Consider the following 21,055-nt stretch of genomic DNA (forward strand, 5'->3'; position numbering starts at 1 on the left):
CTTAATGTTTTACAGATCTTTTCACTTAAAAGAAAACATTTGATAGATAATGCCAGCTTGGAAATTTGCAAAATCCTTGTATGGTCCAAAAAAGAAAATAAATTGGTCATTTAAATTTAGAGCATTCATATAATTATTTGAGGAAAAGGAATTACAACTCACTTTGTTTTGAAGAAATAGTAGTAGAAGGAGTACATGTAAACATAAACTGCTGTTGATGCTGCAGAGAGAAAGCTTGTCCACTGCCTGAAAAACAAGTGTTTAAAATTGCATTAATCTTTTGACAATTACTGTCATTCTGTCTCATGATGTCATCTGGTTATGATGCATTTATGTCCCTACAACACATTTAAAACGCCTAATCCCAAAGGAGGATGTGGAACTAATTAAACTGCATAAGCAAAATAAATACAACACGGCAAGTAAATGCTCCTTACCATCTGTAGTCTTCTGCATTGAGAAGGAAGTAGGTACAGACGATGGTAACACAGACAGTAACAATGCACAGGATCACCAGAACCAGCATCATAAATCCATAGACATAGTAAATCTTGTAGGCCCAGAAAGATGTGAAGATGAAGTACCTGAAAGAAAATGTGAGGCGTTTTTTACTCTAATAGAGATTCATAGAAGTTTTAGATATAAATTGAAAAGCAATGTACAAACTTACATCTCAATGAATATTGAGCCAAATGGAAGGATGCCACCTAGACACACAATAACTGCCGGCTCCATAAACCTGCCAATCAGAAAAAAACATTTAGTAACAAGATAAATGCATTTTACATAGAAAACATTTATAATATTTACATCTAAATTAGATCATTTTTACATTTATTATGTAATCACATAAAACACTGATACAATGGTGAATGTTTGGTGAACCAAACATGTTTGCAGCAATATGTGATGTGTGAATTATGTATGAGGTTACCATTTCTTCTCAGGGATGGGTCTGGGTACAGCATTGACCCTACAAGGAAAGTTGGGCTGGCCGGAGAGGTTCCTGCCCAGAATTGTCCCCACCAGGTTCAGAGGTAGAATTACAAAGAAACAGATGCAGCACACTGCAACCTGATCAAACAAATGAGAAACAAGACAATTTAGGAAATGCAAAAAGTATTTTACCGTGCAAATAATGCTGCAAGACTGCTAGGGAATATGTGTAATATCAAGAGCATTAGAAACTAAATAATGACACTAGTGTGTTTACAACCAAATTCAGTCTTTCCTTACTTAGCAGTTGATCTCGACTGTAAAAACAGCCTGTGACTGATTTGTACACTACCAGTCAAAAGTTTTTGAACAGTAAGACTTTTATATTTTTAGTTTCAAGCCTGCTTTTATTTGATACAAAATACAACAAAAACAGCAATGTTGTGAATTATTTTTACTATTTAAAATAACCTTTTATTTGATTACATTTTAAAATGCAATTTATTTCTTTAATCAAAGCTACATTTTCAGCATCATTACTCCAGTCTTCAGTATCACATGATCCTTCAGAAATCATTCTTATATGCTGATTTGCTGTTTAAGAAATATTTTTTATTATTTATTATTATTATTAGCATTTAAAACAGTTGAGTAACTTTTTTCAGGATTCTTTGATGAACACAAATATACAAAAAGATTTACAATTTCTAAAAGATTTCTATTTCAGATAAATGCTGTTCTTCTGAACTTTCTATTCATCAAAGAAACCTGAAAAAAATTCTACTTAGCTGTTTTCAACATAATAATATTAATAATAAATGTTTTTTGAGCAGCAAATCAGAATATTAGAAGGATTTCTGAAGGATCATGTGACTGGAGTAATGATGCTAAAAATTCAGCTTTGAAATCACAGGAATAAATTACATTTTAAAACATAGTAAAAAAGAAAACAGTTATTTTAAATAGGAAAAATATTTAACATTTTTGTACTATTTTTGCTGTACTTTGGATCAAATAAAAGTAGGCTTGGTGAGCATTAAAAATCTTATTGTTTAAAAACTTTTGGCTGGTAGTGTAGATTAATGTTAATGTAAGTATGTAGGACTATACATTGTATACGCCAAACGAAGAACTTACCATGGTGCCGAATGGGATGGCTCTGGAGGCATGGTAGTAGATAGCAATGAAGTTAATGAAGAATGCTGTGCCACACACCATAGCAGGAATCAGAAAAGCTCCTATGAACATCTGCTTTATCCATCTCCTCCCTGCAAAAATTATGTAAAACCATTTACATAAGTGACAACGAGAAACAAAAAAGGATGTGCACAAGTTCACCTTGTTCTATTCCTATGACACCTTCAATAGGCTATAATAAAGACTCCAATCAAAGAATCAGCTAGTTTGATAGCATTTTTAACCAAATCAGGCCAGCAAAAAGTCTGAAGCAGTTTGCCAAAGCAAACTTTCCAAAAGCGAATTGCAAACCTGAGCAAACATCTAAATGATTGCTATGCTCAGATTCATTCTTAACAGCCATTTCTTACTGTTGTCATTTTTGTGTTTATTTTGTTAATGATAGGAAAGTGAGCAGCACATATTTGCACACTCATATTAACACCGCACCCAGCAATGTGGACAGTGTCGGCATGTTCACTAACAGTATACTGCTGCTCAGGTATTTCAATTTTTTTTCATGAAGAATGAAAAATTATTTTGCTGTGACTATATCAGATCCTTAAATTTTTGTTTTATGTATAGCTAACACAGTTAAAATGATATTTGGAGCTTTCCTTATTGAAACTGTTACTGATATTAGTTTGCATACCTCCTTGTTTTGCATATAGACTTCCACCAAAGTAGCCATTGACAGGAGACGTGGCAGCATAAACAAATATAGCTGTACTCAGCATGGACCCTCTCCTACGAAAGCAAACATAAAATATCTATTAATAAGCACTTAGGGAAATGTGTTTACTAGATGTTATCTAGAACCTGTTAAATGTCCAAAATATGCTTTATACATATATAATAATTAAACAATACACAGGTATGGTCAAGTAGTTTATGACTGCCCTGTAATTTTTGGTGAAACTCACTCTGTATACAAGTCCTCAATCATGGCCAAAACGATGACTATGAAGGAAACGGAGAAGATCTGACAGCCAGAGCCAATGAGGGAGGAGAAGATCAGTGGATGGCTGGACGGCCTGAACACATCACCATGAACCTGCTTCCATCCATATTCATCACCAAGATCACGATCCTGATAGTAAGATGAAGAAAAATAAAAAAAATGTGTGTTGAGTTTGACAAAATGCAGAGAGCAAGATGACAACCCTGAGACAAGCCTAACATTTAATTATGGAGCTGTTATCAGAACTAAAACACATCAGTCATTGTAAGGTTGTGAATCAACTAATTCATCACAGACATGCATAAATTAAAATGTGATGGGGTTTGCAAGGCTCATTTAATAAAGTATTTCGAAAGTGATCACCATGTCATCCATTTCCTCTTCTTTGCTATATCTGGCGTAGTCTTTCCTTAATGTCCTCATCAGGATCATTGAAACAAGGCCAACCAGGAAAATCACCATCATGAAAGAGTTGAATATTGAGAACCAGTGAATCTGTCAGGTGCACACACACAAAAATGTTGTTATATTTATTGTATTATATTGCATATTTCAACTGATGTATGGTTTGTTAGGATAGAACAATATTTGGCAGTGATACAACTATTTGAAAATCTGAGGGTGCAAAACTGCAAATAATATCAAACATAATATCAAAATATTGAGAAAATCGCCTTTAAGGTCATCCAAATGAAGTTCTTAGCCATGCATATTACTAACGAAAACTAAGTTTTGACAAATTTATGGTAGGAATTATACAAAATATCTTCATGGAACATGATCGTTACTTAAAGGGATGGTTCGGAGTAGAATTGACTTCATTGCTATGCACTCTGAAGCCCATGTAAATACCCCATCCAAAGTTTTTTTTTTACCTTAGTCAAACATTTATGGAGATATTAGAGTTTTTCGAATTGCTTGTTACAGGAGTGAATGGTACATGTGATGTATCTCGTAAATTGCACCACTAAACGTGCAAGTAATCTTACCAAACTTGTACAGTAGTGTAAATAGGTTATGTACTCACAAAACGCTGCATCAGAACATTTGTAAGTCCACCATGAGTGTTTTAAAAACACGTTTTACCCGAGAACTACTAGTCTCAGAAACTACAAGTCGACGTCACTTCCCTGGTTTGAAAAAAGCACGTAAAAGTCCTCCTACAAGTTGACATGCACACAGATGTAGTAGGAGGACTTTTACGTGCTTTTTTCAAACCAGGGAAGTGACGTCGACTTGTAGTTTCTGAGACTAGTAGTTCTCGGGTAAAACGTGTTTTTAAAACACTCATGGTGGACTTACAAATGTTCTGATGCAGCGTTTTGTGAGTACATAACCTATTTACACTACTGTATAAGTTTGGTAAGATTACTTGCACGTTTAGTGGTGCAATTTACGAGATACATCACATGTACCATTCACTCCTGTAACAAGCAATTCGAAAAACTCTAATATCTCCATAAATGTTTGACTAAGGTAAAAAAAAGCAATGAAGTCAATTCTACTCCGAACCATCCCTTTAATATCCTAATGATTTTTGGCATAAAAGAAAAATCAATTATTTTGACCCATACAATGTATTGTTTGCTATTGCTACAAATATACCCATGCTACTTATGACTGGTTTTGTGGTCTAGGGTCCCATTTTATATTCACTGGGAAGATGTTATCAAACTAAACATGGCACTTACTCTGTGTTGAAAGAAGGATGGATCAAGGTACTTGTCAAACCGATCCTCAAATTTCACATCAGATTTCTTCCACTTTACCTGTAAGGATCAGCAAAAGGATTATAAAATTATACATATGTATGAGAGCTATCTACTGAGCTAAAGAAAAAAAACACAGACTTCTTTCACACAATAAGCTACGCCATATCGAGCTTAATATCGAATGCGATATTGAGCGCCATATGGCGTAGCTTGTCAGAGATTTACGTCTCTGTGTATTAATTGCCGCTCCAGCGGAACCTGAGCGGAACGCACGTGATGGAGTTTTACTACTAATCAAAGCACCGGCTTCATTGACTAAACGCGCCTCACAATATCGTTCGATATATTGTCCAGCCCTACAATAAGCATAAGTATACATTTTGTGTGGGTAAAACAGCTATGTTATAAGTACTGGAAAACAAAAATAAAGTAAATTTCAAGTGATAGTTCAACACCATCAGTAAATATTAGCAGGTTTCTGAAGTTTTACTCACCGAGTATGACATGGGAATTCTCGTGTTTGGCACAAGCTTGACCTTTCCCTCGCTTGTCAGGTTAACATCCACAATTCTATTCCCATTCTGTCCGATCTCCAGCTTTTTGTAAGTCCACAGATAATAGTCCTCACCATTCTCATCAGCTTCACCAACAATTCCTGAAATAATCCCACAAAACAATTTTCAGTTCAGAATGAAGGCCAAAACTTGACATAAAAGCAACATTAATCAGTATAAATAAACAAGCAAATTAAATACAAATAAATTAAATCAAAATTGACACTGTGTACTCAACATGTGTCTCTGGTCTTATTGACAATGATTCAGTAGTTTACGTTATTCTTTCATCAAAATTTAATAACTTTCTTTGCCTCTAAAAAGACTGGAATAACCAATATCACAGCCTTACATTTTATAAACCAAGCCTGCTGAATGATATTTTCTCTTGAATATTGTGTTTTATCTCAAATGCTTCACATTACAGACACTAAACACTTAGCAAATACCATTTCACACTGTCATTTCAAGTAAAAAAACAATAGAAACATTTTCAAGCTTTTCAGACAAGCTTACTATTATGCATATGCTTCAAAAATCATGAAAGAAACAAAACAATGAAAGATACATCTTAAAAACTAAACAAATTAGCTCATTCAGGTGGCAGGTAACTTCTAATTTCTTTTTTTCCCCATTAACACATTTTCTTAATTCACGAGTAACTATTAGAACACTTAATAATCTTACTGCACTTTCAGAACAAATAGTTTTACACCGGTCACACCAAGGAAGTTGCATTTCATTAGTGCTGTTGAGTCACAATGATTTGTTAAAATGCCCCCTGGAGGGAAACAGCATGTTTAAAATACTTCAATAAACTGCAAGGTCTGCTTTTATTTGAGAATTAGGCACTGGCTTAGTAACATTATCGGAGGTAAAAGATAATTTGAATAGAGTGAAAATATGGTCAGTGGATGGGAAGCTTCCAGAAAAACTGTCAGCTCACAATGGATCTAAGAACTTTCTAACGCATTTCTCATCCAGTGTCCCCACAATGATAACTGCTAACTTAAGTCCCCCACCTGCTAACCTCACACAAGCTGTTTGATGTGAAGAATGATGTGTAGGGACCAAGATGCCATTAAAATAGGCCAGTTTCTGGAGCACCTAGAAGTATGGTGGCTTTATCTCCCTGAAGGTCTGCTGAAGTCTCTTGTGGGAGTGGACATGCTATGCACATATGCTGCTGACATAATCATTTCCTGATTAACCGGGAGGAGACGCTCAGCAGCCTGATGGAGGATGGGCTGGAGCTGGGTAAGCTGTGAAAAGGGGTTGCCAGTACTTTCCAGAATCAGCATGAGCTTAAAACTGATTCCAATTTGGAAGGAAACCGTTGAGTTTTCCATGAAAAGTTACATCAGTGATTCTGAATGATTTTTTGCTGACCTCAAAGGCTTTATTGGTCTCTATCATAAACACAAATTCATTCACCTTGTGACCAAAGGCTCAAGAGACAACAGCATCCAGTGTTGAAGCAGTGTAAGCTGATACAACTTTATTAACAACTAATAAAGACGTTAAACTTGCATAACATCCGGGCACTAAATGGCAGATATTTTCTCAGGATTTTCTAACTTCCACTTCACTCAGCCTGGGACACAATATCCAGCATTTGATGACCTTCTCGCCAGCCTCAAATGTTGCAACATGGACAAATCAATATTTCTTAGATGCATTCTCGTCCAAAACCAGCATGAACAGGATGTCCCAGGAGATCCTTAATACAGGCCCAGATACATAGAGATCTTCTTTAAGAAGATGAATCCCAAGAACACCTCAAATATTAGTGTCCAATGCTTTCTCATCATTTGTGAGGTGTACAAAGTTAACCGTACCTCGGAGAGCAGTTGGTAACTTTGCAGCTGCACATCCACACAGAAAAGATGGGCCCAAACACGAAGAATGTAATAAGCACCAGGACTTCAATCGCATTTTGGTGAAGGTCACCCATGAACAAAATTGTTTTTGATGACTAAAATGATCATCATAAAGCTGTTCATCATTTTTGTTGTTTGTACTAACAGATATGTCTCAAATATATCTTTTTTACCCTTCACACTTGCTGTTTCAATTACAAACTTTCTCAGCTGAACAGTTTTGTTATTTGTAGTTACATACTAGTTAAATAGTCAGTTAGATGCAAAATATACCTAAAAATGTTGCCCTTGAACACAACTGAAATAAGTTCAAGTCTAAGTACAAAAACTACTAAAATTTAAAATTAATTAAGCTATACAGAAATATAAAAAATAAATAATAATAAAAAAAAAGACAAAAACACATAAATTTACTCAAATTAAAATAAAAAGTGAAAATATATAATTAAAAGCTAATGTCAATAGCATAGCGATGCTTACACAGAAGTCACTTTTTCAAAGTAGCTTTCTGTTGGTCAGCATGGCATATTTGTGTGACCAACTTTAACATGAGCCAAATCTGCGTAGGGAACCTTTTTGCCCTCAAGTGAAACTCATGAATGTATGAATTCTTATTAAAATGACAAATGATTCATTTGTAGAGCAACGGTTAATGTGACTGCACTTTTACTCAATAACACCACAGAATCTGCTAAATGTTAATTATTTTTTACCAAAATAAGAGTTTTGCATGTTCTTTTTTATTTAGTACTGACCTGAATAAGATATTTCACATAAAATATGTTTACAGTCTACAAAAGAAAATAATAGCTGAATTTATAAAAATTACCCTGTTCAAAAGTTTACATACACTTGATTCTTAAAGGTTGTATCTAGGGATGCACCGATCATGATTTTTCATGGCCGATTCCGATACCGATTTTTTACAAGCAAGCTGGCCGATTCCGATACCGATTTCCGATTTTTTCAAAAACAAGAAGTTATGCAAGTAAACAACATAAACAACATGTTTATTTAGTATTTAACAGGCCAATCTGGCTTTGGTTATTGAATCAATAGCATCTGACATCTGAAATTAAATAATAAATAAAAAATATGAAAGTAAATACAGTTTAATAAGTAAAACATGCTTTTAGTAAAGTAAAACAGCAAGCCAACAGGCATTTTAATGTAAAATAATAATAATCATTCTTAACAGAACAGACTTTTATTTCTGGCTTTTCAAAAGTAAAGTAATGCTTTTTACAAAAATAAGCATCTCAGCTTTGTCACAAGTGAGTCTGTTTCTTTTTTCATCTGTCACGTGAGAAGCTGAGCTGAACAAACGTTCGCTGTCTGCGCTTGTGCAGGGCGAGGACAGGTACGCTTGCGCAACTTCAGCGAGCACAGAAAAGCGGCTGTCCTTTGCTGACATTGCAGATTGCAATCTTCACGTCCTGCTCACAGATTTCGAAAAACCGCCACACAAGTGACATGTTTCTGAATGAATCGAATGCCGCGGCCCGCGTACACACTTCCGGAAAAAAACCGGCCGGGATAAAAACGAAAACCGGCCGGTTGCCGATCGCGCGTTAGATACAAAAACCGGCCGGTTTCGATTTATGGCCGGTCAACCGGTGCATCCCTAGTTGTATCAGCGATTTCTAGCCTGAAACATAAAGTGTCAAATTCAGCTGACCTTTCATCACGATCCGCTCGCTGCCTGCCCCATAAATTGTCTGTGAAAAAACCGCGTCTCTCTGGTCAGCCTAGGGTCCGAGATATGCCAAAAAAACAATCGGCACTACCAACCTTTCCACACATAAACAAACAGTGTTCCAACCAATCAGCGTCAGGGGTTTGGTGATACAACCTTTAATACCGTGTTACCTGAATGATCCACAGCTGGATCACTTTTTTTTTTTTTGTGATTAATGAGTCCCTTGTTTGTCCTAAACAGTTAAACTGTCCACTGTTCTTCATAAAAATCTTTCAGGTCCCACAAATTCTTTGGTTTTTCAGCATTTTTGTATATTTGAACCCTTTCCGAACAATGACTATATGATTCTGAGATCCATCTTTTCACACTGAGTACAACTGAGGGACTATTACAGAAGTTTCAAACGCTTACTGATCTTTCCGGAAAAAACACAATGCATTAAGAGCCAAGGGTGTAAACTTTTGAACAAAATGAAGATGTGTACATTTTTCTTATTTTGCTTAAATATCATATTTTCCATTTAGTTCTGCCCTTCGGAAGCTACTTGCATGTGTCCCAGAAGACAAAATTAGTTCTGAAGCATCAGTGAGTGTTTAAGTGTTTCAATCTAATAGTTGCATGAGTCCCTCAGTTGTCCTCACTGTTAAAAGATGGATCTCAAGATCATACAGTCATTGTTGGAAAGGATTCAAATACACAAAAATGCTGACAAACCAAAGAATTTGTGGGACCTGAAGGATTTTTTCTAAAGAACAGCAGGCAGTTTAACTGTTTATGACTCATAAACAACTATCACTAAACAACAACAAAAAAAAAAAAAAAACTCAGCAGTGGATTATTCAAGTAACAACACAGTATTATGAATCAAGTGTATGTAAACCTTTGAACGGGGTGATTTTTTATAAATTCAACTATTATTTTCTCTTGTGGACTATATGTAAACATCTTTTATGTGAAATATCTCATTCAGAAAAGTACTAAATAACATGCATTTTGTATAATCCCTCTTATTTTGGTCAAATAATTAACATTTTGCAGATTCTGCAAGGTGTATGTAAACTTTTGACCTCAACTGTACAAAACAGAGAAAATCTGAAAACAAATCAGTGCAAGGGATTTGTACTCCTGGTTACTCACCCCAGATGGGAAGGTCATCTATGTACATTTGATACCAGTAGTGGTTCTTGATGGCATAGACAAACGCATCTCTTTTAGGTTTGTCAAGTTCAATGTCACAGTATGTTGTCTGCATCACCTCATCTGTAAAAGACAAAACCACATTGCATTCTTACAATAACCACAAGAGCAATAACACTTACTATAAAAAAAATGTATTTACATAGTATGACTATTTGACTTTGATAATCTTCATTTGAATAGGTTAACAGGCTAGACATAATAATGTACGACCATACCTTTGAACTTGATGTCCAGACCGCTGAACTCCAATTCAACTCCCTGCAGCGCCTCTCCTAACGTCTCATGATAGTGACTAATAGTTTTCTTAGCGCCCACGCAGAACGGTAGGGAGAAGTACTTATAGGTCTCCTGTCGGTTGTGATAAGGGCCCACTGTATTCATCCATAGAACCACCTCCTCTTTATCTGTGTACTGCAGAAGAAAGAGAGCAGTCATCAGCTACCTGTTTCAGATATCAGCATCTACTTCTTTGTGATGCTAATTCAACTCCAGGATGTCACTAGTTGAAAGACAAAGTTTTAAAATACACAGAAACTAGCCTGCATTTTGTTCTTAAACAATTTTTCAAATAGAGCAAACAAATAAATTCTGAATCCACACACACACACACACACACACACACACACACACACACACACACACACACAAAGAAAGTCTGCTGTTCAGGGCTAAAGCACACCCATAAAAATTACATCACTGATTCAAGATGAAGTCAGCTGGCAGAAAACAGATTTTAGAACTGAGACAGACAAAATTATGAGACGCTGCCAATCCTCTAAGCAACAGCTAAATATAAAAAATAATCAAGAGACCATGCCTAAAGGAAAAATTGTAAAAAGAAAAAATAAATAAAATAATAATAATAATAATAATAATAATAAAGTTTACTTTATCATTACACTTCACTTGCCAACTATGTAAGGTCTGAAAGCTCTCAGATTTCATTAAAAATATCTTAATTTGTGTTCCGAAGATGAACAAAGGTCTTACAAGTTTGAAATGACAGGAGGGTGAGTAATTAATAATAGAATTTTCATTTTTGGGTGAACTAGCTCTTTAAATCTTATATCCAAAGATAAAATGCAAATATCCTGCACACAATTTTATCTAGTGCCCAATATGATGTACTACATCAACAGCACAAATAAGTGTGCCTAAAATGTTTAACTGTGTTAAGTTACCATTATTGACAAGAAAAGAAGTATAGCCTACTAAATGATATACATATTCAAAAGGTGCTGCCAAACCAGTTTTTAAAATTTACACGGAACCTATGGCAGGGACGTTTGAGAAACAATGCTTTTGTTGCATTTCTGTGGTTATCAGTATCCTATTGCATGTTTAACAAGGTTTCTTATACATAATAATAGACCCTTTATTTAGGCAAATAGCAAGACATTAGACACAATAGGTTACCCTAATGTAACTGATCCAGTGATGTAAACAATATGGATGCAGAATGGAGATCTTTTTTAATGAACTCTCTCTTTAATTCTTTGAATTAATAGTATAAAGAAACAGCAAAGAGAGGGTGTGAACCTGAAAATCAGGTAGTGTTACAACATCCTATGTAAATCTAAAGCAACTACAGCAGCACTCGCGACACTGGATGCACTGGTCTAAACAAAATGTACATGAGAATAAGAGGAAGAGAACACAACAGCATGTTTGTATCCTTGAAACCTTAAACACAGTCTCCCACACTCAAGAGGTTTTCTTCTTGGCACTGGTTTGAACCGAAAGGCCCATGAAGTATCAGAAATCCCCATATCTCTTGAGACAGCATATATGAGAACTTTTTTATGTACTATAATAATTCATCATCACAGATTATGTGTGGTGCTGAATGCTTCCAGTAATATTATGAAAGCAGTGAAATGATCTGGAATTAAAATGGAAGATTTAATCTTAGTAAATACCTGTAATCAACTTGTCTAAACTGATTATGCATCACATCACAGTTTTTCATATTTTAGCCAAGAGTGAGAATACACCTGCCAACATCTGAAACGCTCATGAATTTGGTAAGAAAATTCAGGACAGGAGTACAACATTCAAATGCACCCTCAAAATGCTGTCTAAGTAGGTCCTGACACAAATGACATTTGGACAGCACTTAAAGTCACAATCAAACCAAAGCATCAGCAGATATTTCGTATTGTATTACATCCGTGCATACCAGACTATCAAAAAAGAAATATCGATACAAGTGAATGATGGGGTCTTGGTTTTCTGTATGCATTTTTGATTGGATTTTGAGTTGTGGGCAAGCTCCAGTTATGACATTTTGATTAAACAAGATCAGATATTAAAAGAAAAAAGAAACAAGCTCAGATTAAATTCTCACAATAAGATCTCAATGCATTTAGATTCATTTGAATTAGAATTTTCAATTCATGCCGGATCTAAACTTGTCTCAAATCCAAAGCAAACACTGTTATCAATAGGACTATAAGAATGCACACTGTAAAATATATATTATATAGAGAGAGTGTAAAAAGGCATAAAAATGAGTGTAAAAAAAATAATTTAAGACAACCCATGTTACTGTAGGATAAATACATTGGATTATGATAATGTTTTAGGTGTTACCAAGGGCTGTCATTGTGAAATTACTGATCACATACATTATGCGTTTGTACCTACTATTTCACAACAACAAACACATTTTATGATCTTAGATTTAATATATTTACATATTATGATTATATGCCATACGGCTAGGAACTGTAAAATATACAGTTACCAAAACGAGACTGCTATCCAGCCACTCTGTATTTCTAGAGTAACATTCTAACAACCAAAACTGTTTTTTACTATAAATGTAACCGTGTGTCAGTCATATAAAAACTTGGACGAACCGGATATGTGTGCAGACGGACATATTTTAGCTAACGACGTTTAGCCGACCCTTTAGAGTATCCTCACGCATACACAAAAGAAACCCAGAGTACACGAATCACACTGATAGGTTATGACTAGAATAGCATTATACTTGTCATAAATCATAAAAGGAGACGAAAGCGAGCATTGCGATCACTGCCCTGCTATTTGCACAACATAATGTAATGGGATAGCTGATGCTAAGCTAGCCACGTAGCTTCTGAATGTGCTTAGCATTTCTAACACAGACACGGCACAATGAATCAGTCAGCGAGTCTTCTGTTTTGGATATATTCTTGTTCTTTGTTGTTAGACACTTTGTCAGAACGACAAGCGTAATATCTAACGTCTCTCGAGACTATACACACCGAACACAGAGGGCTTCTCGGCCCGCAGTTTATCTTACCTTGTGGTCGTGTTCATCTGCTCGGACAGGCAGCAGTGAACTAAAAACACTCGTCAGGACAACCACGTTAATCGTCCACCTGCAGAGCCCCATGATTTTCTAGGGAAAATTCTGCGACTGGTTTGAGATGGTATCTTTTTTGGGGGCTATCCCACCTTCCTTCTTCCTGGTTCTATGACAGTGGTTGTCTTAAGATGCACACATACGAGTTTGTCGTAAAACTGCTCAGCGAGTGATCAGCGCGTTTTCCGCTGATTGGTGGGAGGAGGTCACGTGGGTAACGTGGACCTATCGTTGGCGAGAGCGATGAGTCAACGTTGAGGAAGGAAACCCTCCGCTTCGCCACCCATGGCCACGTCATCTGAGCGCAAACAGAAGCGCTGGAAAGGCCGGCTGCTTAGCAGGATGTAAAACCACACTACTTGAGTGTTCATTGATAGGAACGTAAAATGATGAAGTGAAAGGTGACGCCCAATCAGCAAACTTGTCACTGCCATTTTAAAACTAAAAAAACTATTTAAACGTCAATACAAACTAATTTGTTAACATTAATACAAGAGCTGTGAAACATCAGAGCTGCCATATTATTATTCAGACTTTGGACAAGGAAGTTTTTTGTGTTGTTTTTTTCTGTAGATTTGCTGCAAGACCTTTGGAAACGCCTCTATAGGCTAATATAGCAGGGGCACTCAAAGTTTTTTTTCTTCAGCTAAACCTCTTTGACCTAAATTATTTACTTAGAGTAGCCTATCCCTGAGATTTTAAGACAATATTAAAATAATTTATTAACATATCTGCATGTTTTGGTTCTCTGGTGTTGGTTATGGTCACATGCCATACTGACAAATATGTGACCCTGGATCATAAAATCAGTCATAAGGGTCCATTTCTTTAAATTGAGATTTTTATATCATCTGAAAGCTGAATAAAAAAACTTTAGGATATGACAATATTTGGCAGGAGATACAACTATTTGAAAATCTGGAATCTGAGGGTGTAAAAAATCAACACACTGAGAAAACTACCCATACAATGTATTTTTGGCTATTACTACAAATATACCCATGCTAATTAAGACTGTTTTGGTCCAGGGTCACATATATATCTGAAATATTTAGGCGTTCTATTTAGATGTTTTTTTTATGATTTATTTCATTTTATAATTATCAACTCTCTAACCTCCTGTCACCTGCTGTCTGTGATTTTTTGTTTTGGGGGATGTAGTGTAGCATTTTGTCCAATACCTAATTGCCAAAACATTTGTCTTGCAAAGTAGTTGAGATACCTTAAGAACTGAACTAGTTTGAGTTGCAAGCATCATGGTGTCTGCAGGTAAATTTAAGACTTTTTAAAAAACAAGTTAGTAAGTAAATAAATAACTAAAATGAAGCATGCAGTGTTTGTATTAGCAACCTTTCAAAGCTTGAAAATAAAACTTCCAACCAGTCTCTATTATTAATATATATCAATAACTTTTACTGTACCTTCTGATCACTCTTAATGTGTATTTTTGTCTCGATAATATTTTTATTTATTATATTTTTCTGCAACATTTAATGCATTGATTTTTTTAAGTCTTTCTGCTGTATTTTATTACCTTTGTATAATACCTCATTTGTGGAAGAGTGAATTAAGACTTTTTAAGAATATGTTGGTTTTCCTAGCCTTACAAATTTATAAGGGTCATGACATGGGTTTTTATTATTATTTTAATATGTTCCTTGAGGTTTACTTTTAATGTTAATACATTTTTTGGCACAAATAAACATGTGGAAAAAATATTATATTATGTCTAAAATGACCTGTTTAAAGGGGTGGGTCTTTTAAGGCTTGTCAGTAATGGGCCACTTTTATGATTGGCTAATGTCATTGCATAGGAAACAGTATCAGCGCTGCCTCACTATTGCATGTTAGTGTTTTGACAACATGATGAAAAAAACATTTCCAGACAAAGCATTATGAAACCATTTACTTACAGTTTGCAATGCAGCTGCAGTCAGATCTAGTACTGCTTCATCTTTTAACGAATGTTTTTTTGTGAACTCTCCATGACACTGTGCCTCGTTTACAAAACAAAATGCTCTGATCAATCCTCAGACACGATCCAGGATGCCCTAAAAATAAACTATCCACGTGTTCCTTACGCTGGACGTTTTAAGCTATGAGAGCTTTCAACATTATTCTCCCTCATTTACTGTCATTGTATGCAAAAGTAAAATCAGAAATTTTTAAATACACATATACAGTAGAATGTAACTAAGTAGTGTTATTATACAGCTTAGGACTGCTTTGCAGGTCAAATGTGTTTGTAAAGCAACCTTGTATAGAATGCTAAATTATAAATGACCATCATTAGTTGCCCAGACAATGAAAACAACCTAGACACTGGGTCGAGAAACTATACAACTGATTTTATTATGCATTGTGAAAAAGGAATCACTGCGGTCTTGAAAGAATTGAATGTTAAAAATATTAACTAGACAATAAATTCACCCTAAAGGGGGAAATTCTGTAAAACATACTTTAGACATTTATAACCAAGAAGTGCATACCGTTTAAAACAACTAATTTTTGAGTTACAGCACCAGCTATTTAGTTTGTAAATCCTCCTCCTGTTGTTTGTGTCTCTAATGTCATCAATGACTGCACAAACTCCCTGTAATGATGAAAACAGACATTTATTTTGCTGTCATTATCTATTATTTTTGTCATTTAGTGATGTATTTTCAGCATTGGGAAACACAGCCTATTCCTCAAAACTAACTAATTCTTTTTCACAGTTGCTTTTTATGGAAAGTATATTTTTCTCTAAAGCCATTTCTATATCTCTTACAAAAAAAAAAAGAAATCTTAAAATAAGTAATATTCAGATGAATAAAACATTTTCAGAAAGTGATATCACCTTATGATATTTGGCAAACCAGGGTCTTTATACAGCCCATTATGAAGATATCCAAGTGATCCATCAAATGGCACGAGCTTGACACGCTCATCTGAATTTTGGGCCTTTTTTGCAATTCTGTAGTTCTAAACCAGAATAAAATTAATAAAAAAAAGGTTATATAAATTAGGTAAATAAGGTACATAAAGTTTTGTACATACAAACCTCTTGGGCTGTGGCGAAGGGCACTAAATGGTCATCTTCAGCATGGAGAAGCATGAGGGGACTTCGAATTTTCTGCAAACTGTCAAAAAACAAAAATTACAAATTACTTTATATTTTATATTAATCTTATGTTTGAGTATACTAAAAACAATGTCACATACTTCTTATCATTTGGAAGATTCAAATCTTTGTTTTTCAGTGGATTGAACAGGAAGTACTGAATGTATGGAAACTTCCAATAAAACTGGAGATAAGAAAAAAAGAGAGATACAAATAAGACTTGCATGTACCAAACTATGATTAATGACCCATATTATTGATCTTGTGGCTTGTCCAAATTTTACAGAATAAAATTGTACAGACCTTCAATTTCAATTAAAACTCCCAATTATAATGTTTTGATGTCAAAAGTTTACATACACCTTGCAGAATCTGCAAAATGTTAATTATTTTACTAAAATGAGAGGGATCATACAAAATACATGTTATTTTTTATTTAGTACTGACTTGAATAAGATATTTCACATAAAAGACATTTACATATTAGTCCACAAGAAAAAATAATAGTTGAATGTATAAAAATGGCCACGTTCAAAAGTTTACATACACTTGATTCTTAATACTGTGTTGTTACATGAATGATCCACAGCTGTGTTTTTTCAGAAAAATCGTTCAGGTCCTACAGATTCTTTGGTTTTTCAGCATTTTTGTATTGAACCCTTTCCAACAATTTTGAGATGCATTTTTTCATACTAAGGACAACTGAAGGACTCATATGCAACAATTACAAAAGGTACAAATGCTCACTGATGCTCCAGAAGGAAAAAAAAAAAATGCATTTAGAGCCAGCGGTGCAAACTTTTGAACAGAAGATGTGTACATTTTTCTTATTTTGCCTAAATATCATATTTTTTCATTTAGTACTGCCCTTCAGAAGCTACAGAAAATACTTACATGTTTCTGTAAATTGTGTTTCCTTCTGGAGCATCAGTGGGCGTAATAGTTGCATATGAGTCCCTCAGTTGACCTTATAGTCTGAAAATATGCATCCAAAAATCATACATTGGTTATCGGAAAGGGTTCAAATACACAAAAATGCTGAAAAACCAAAGAATTTGTGGGACCTGAAGGATTTTTCTGAAGAACAGCAGCCAGTTAAACTGTTCAGGCCAAACAAGGGACTCATGAACAACTATCATTTAAGAAAAAAACACAACTGTCGATCATTCAGGTAACAAGAATCAAGCGTATGTAAACGTATTTTGCAGATTCTGCAAGGTGTATGTAAACTTTTGACCTCCACTGTATCTAAAACTCATTTGTCAGGACCAATCATTTTGACATGATTTCAAAGATCCTGAACATTACTTGCCCAAGTAAAAGGGTGTGCAGTAAGATTATTTGTTTTCATCCTCGCATCCTGGAATGCACCTTCAAGTATTATTCCATTAAACTGTTTTCCTGTCAAGAAATGCACAGTTTTTTTTATCAGGACAAAATACAGAATAAATAAAAACACAGCTTTCTTCTGTTCAGTCAAGAAATGTATTTATAGAAATATTAAAATATGTGAAGCTTACTAAGCAATGACATCTCAAATTAACAGAAAAGCGTAAGACAAGAACCACTGAAACAAACAAGAGTATGCTTGTTTTTAAATCAGTCTATTTCTTACCTTGCTCCAGTAATTTCACTGCAGTGGTAGTTGCAACACTATTGAAAAATAAACATGCTGCAGTTATATAGTGCATACTGTAAAGTTAAACTGATTGTGTTTATTGTTTCTAATACATTTGAAGTAAACATAGCAAAAGTCAAATGCAAAAGTCATAAAAAAAAGCAGATTCTACACACCCACTACCAAGCGAGTGACCCCACACACACACCAGGCTGTTTCCACTGCGTGCTTTAACCCAGTGGTACAAATATAAGACATCAGTACAAACACCGGCCTCTGTAGGTTCACCAGTGGAGTCCCCAAAACCTGTCAGATTTTTAATATATTTAAGTAAGCAATAGAGAAATCATATATTGAAGTTCTGAAATGGTCTCCAATGATCATGGCTACAGTGAAGACACAACATTTTAACCCACCTCTGTAGTCCAACGCCAAAACATGATATCCAAGAGCACTCAAGACCTGTATGACCAAGACACTTCAGTCATTACCACTATTTAAGTTCATAGTCTTTCTTCAGTATTAAGACAGGGCTCTACGCTTACTTTTCTTGTTAGGAGCACTTGTGGAAAATCTAAATTTTAGGAGCACATTCTAAACAATAATCAAAAAATTCCCATTATGAGGTGATATTTGACTCCTTAAAGTGATTTACAGGGGAATTTTGTTTTTACCTTTTCGTATGAGTGCAATCAAATTCATAAATTCATGTTGAGATTAATGTTTTAAATTTTGATTACAGAAATATTAAAGATTTAAATAACTGAAAAGATCTGCCAGCAGGTGGCAGCAAGACACTGATTTAATTACTGAATCATATCATTCATTTGATTCGTTCGAACGGATAGTTCATTCAGGAATAAAGCAATTGACTGTCTTTATGAATGGGAAATTGAATCATTTCACTAGACTCATTTAAAAACGCATGTTTTATTCATAAACACCGCTGTGTTCGAATGGAGATGCACAGCGGCTCAGTCGTGACTTGTTTCAGACTACTTCTGACGACGAAATAGAGCAAAATCAGGCAATAGTGTTATAGTCAGACAATGTAAGTCACTTAATAATAACTTCTTGTTTATTTAACTGCTGTATTAAATCAATATCTCATTTACAAACTCCATTAAAAATGATTAAAAGCTGTCACTCATCTTAGTTTGCGATATTACAAAGCTCTATTATAATCAACAACGCTGCACAACCAGTCTCTTATTTACACTCTGTCTACACTTTATTTATGAAAGGATTCTTGAGATATGTCTGTGATACATTACTCAACGTTAAACACGAAGAAGGGCTTCAAAGGGCTCCCCTGAGCGCAAACACAAATATGCTGATCGGGTCAGTCGCACATGGTGCTCCAAAATATTTTTTCACAGTCGCATGTACTAGTTTTTAGTCGCAAATGCGAGTGAAATGGTCGCAATGTAGAGCCCTGTAAGAAAAAAACTTATGAAATAAGTAAGTTTGCTTACATTTGCAACTCCAATTCGATGGGGTGCAGATCTGTTCATTGAAGGTAAAAATGCAAAATGTATATAACTTTTAGGAAGGAACTAGCTGCAGTTGCCCATCCCAGTTTTTTACTGGGAGGTAAAGTGCAAAGCAATGTGAAGTTCAATGCACAAGTCAGATCACTGTGCAAAGAGATTATGCAGATATTGCATAGTGTCTACGGGTTAACAGATCAAGGGCAGACAAATAGAAGTTTTACTAAACAAAGAATAAAAGTCTTAGAATTAAAGGAAAAAACTCTTAAAGTAATTAAAAGGTTTCCTGCCTGTTACCCCCATTGCCATGGAGGTAGATGAAAATAGGTGATCCGTCCCCCAGAGCTTTTTCATACCAGTCTAGATCCTTCCCCTGCGCCTCCTTCCAACTATGTTCAGGTACAGTGTGCCTAGAAACATTTATAATGCAAGAGAAAAACCTGAATATTTGTCTTGTTTTATAGATTTTGTGTGTATATACATGCAGGTATGTGTCACATGTACTGTATTAAAACTAACCACACGCCCACTTTCACCCCCTCTTCGGGTTTGAGGTAGATATTTATAGTGTGATTGAGACCTATATCTGAAGGCCGACTGAGGTCAATAGAGTCTGGAGAAATACACAAATACATTTAGGATTTAATATTATTTTAAACTATACAGATGACAATATGTTTAACAAAAAAGTTGCATACCAGAAAAGAGATGCAGAAGAAATAGTATTGTTGCAGAGAGGATGGAGAGAGATAGTCCCAATTTAGTCCAAGTCCATTGCCACTGGGATCTTAAGAGAAGGAAGACATGCACATAGAAACTGGCTGTAAAAACTTTAGATTTTTGACCTAGTGGGCTATATTCAAGACAAGAGATATTGCAATCTACGTGTTATAGATAATGCTTTTGCCTTTGCTTGCAACTGGACTGGATAATTTCTTACAATGGCATGAACTCATTATGAATTGCATAAATGAACATTCATAGTTTTGGCTTGTATTAGCACATTTTTTAAACATTAAATGTGCTAATTTTCATAGTGTCATTTAAAGGTTATTCTATTTTACAACCAAATGCATTTGAGCTAAATTCAGGGCTTAATAAAGCATCACTGTTTGTCATTAATATTGGTGCTGTTTGTTTTATGCAGGTATGCAGCTGTCTGGCAAAAATAGGACTACACTGAATAACTTTCAAAGAAATCAATATAAAATGTAACTTACCTTGCACGGACGTTTAAAGGCTTAGGTTTCTGATCGGACTGTTGCAATCTTCGTGCAGACTGAAATTTCCTTTCAGATTTATTTATTCTTTTCTTCATTTTGAAGAGCAGGGCACTCTAATTGCTTTACACACAGCTTTGGCAATGAATGACAA

General features: G+C 35.1%; 2 protein-coding genes across 2 annotated transcripts; both read right to left on the minus strand.

Annotated features, from left to right (window-relative positions):
• Window positions 1-158: 158 nt before the first annotated feature.
• On the minus strand, window positions 159-13,618 carry tm9sf3 (transmembrane 9 superfamily member 3). Its single transcript, XM_073834071.1, has 13 exons — window positions 13,408-13,618; window positions 10,334-10,529; window positions 10,056-10,178; window positions 5,280-5,440; window positions 4,765-4,842; window positions 3,437-3,568; window positions 3,036-3,202; window positions 2,765-2,859; window positions 2,074-2,204; window positions 935-1,074; window positions 671-739; window positions 438-584; window positions 159-246 (listed from the first exon to the last, which is right to left on the minus strand). Exons 1-13 carry the CDS (start codon window positions 13,498-13,500, stop codon window positions 159-161), a joined length of 1,620 nt encoding a protein of 539 aa, XP_073690172.1. The 5' UTR covers window positions 13,501-13,618.
• Window positions 13,619-15,797: 2,179 nt separating this feature from the next.
• On the minus strand, window positions 15,798-21,055 carry LOC141326334 (lysophosphatidylserine lipase ABHD12-like). The gene is made up of 13 exons (XM_073835076.1): window positions 20,902-21,055; window positions 20,380-20,468; window positions 20,201-20,294; window positions 19,972-20,091; window positions 19,667-19,697; window positions 18,608-18,653; window positions 18,368-18,497; window positions 18,189-18,226; window positions 17,886-17,974; window positions 16,675-16,757; window positions 16,514-16,592; window positions 16,310-16,434; window positions 15,798-16,063 (listed from the first exon to the last, which is right to left on the minus strand). Exons 1-13 carry the CDS (start codon window positions 20,997-20,999, stop codon window positions 16,000-16,002), a joined length of 1,086 nt encoding a protein of 361 aa, XP_073691177.1. The 5' UTR covers window positions 21,000-21,055; the 3' UTR covers window positions 15,798-15,999.

The sequence above is a fragment of the Garra rufa genome, chromosome 2 (genome assembly GCF_049309525.1).
Source record: "Garra rufa chromosome 2, GarRuf1.0, whole genome shotgun sequence".
NCBI lineage: Eukaryota > Metazoa > Chordata > Actinopteri > Cypriniformes > Cyprinidae > Garra > Garra rufa.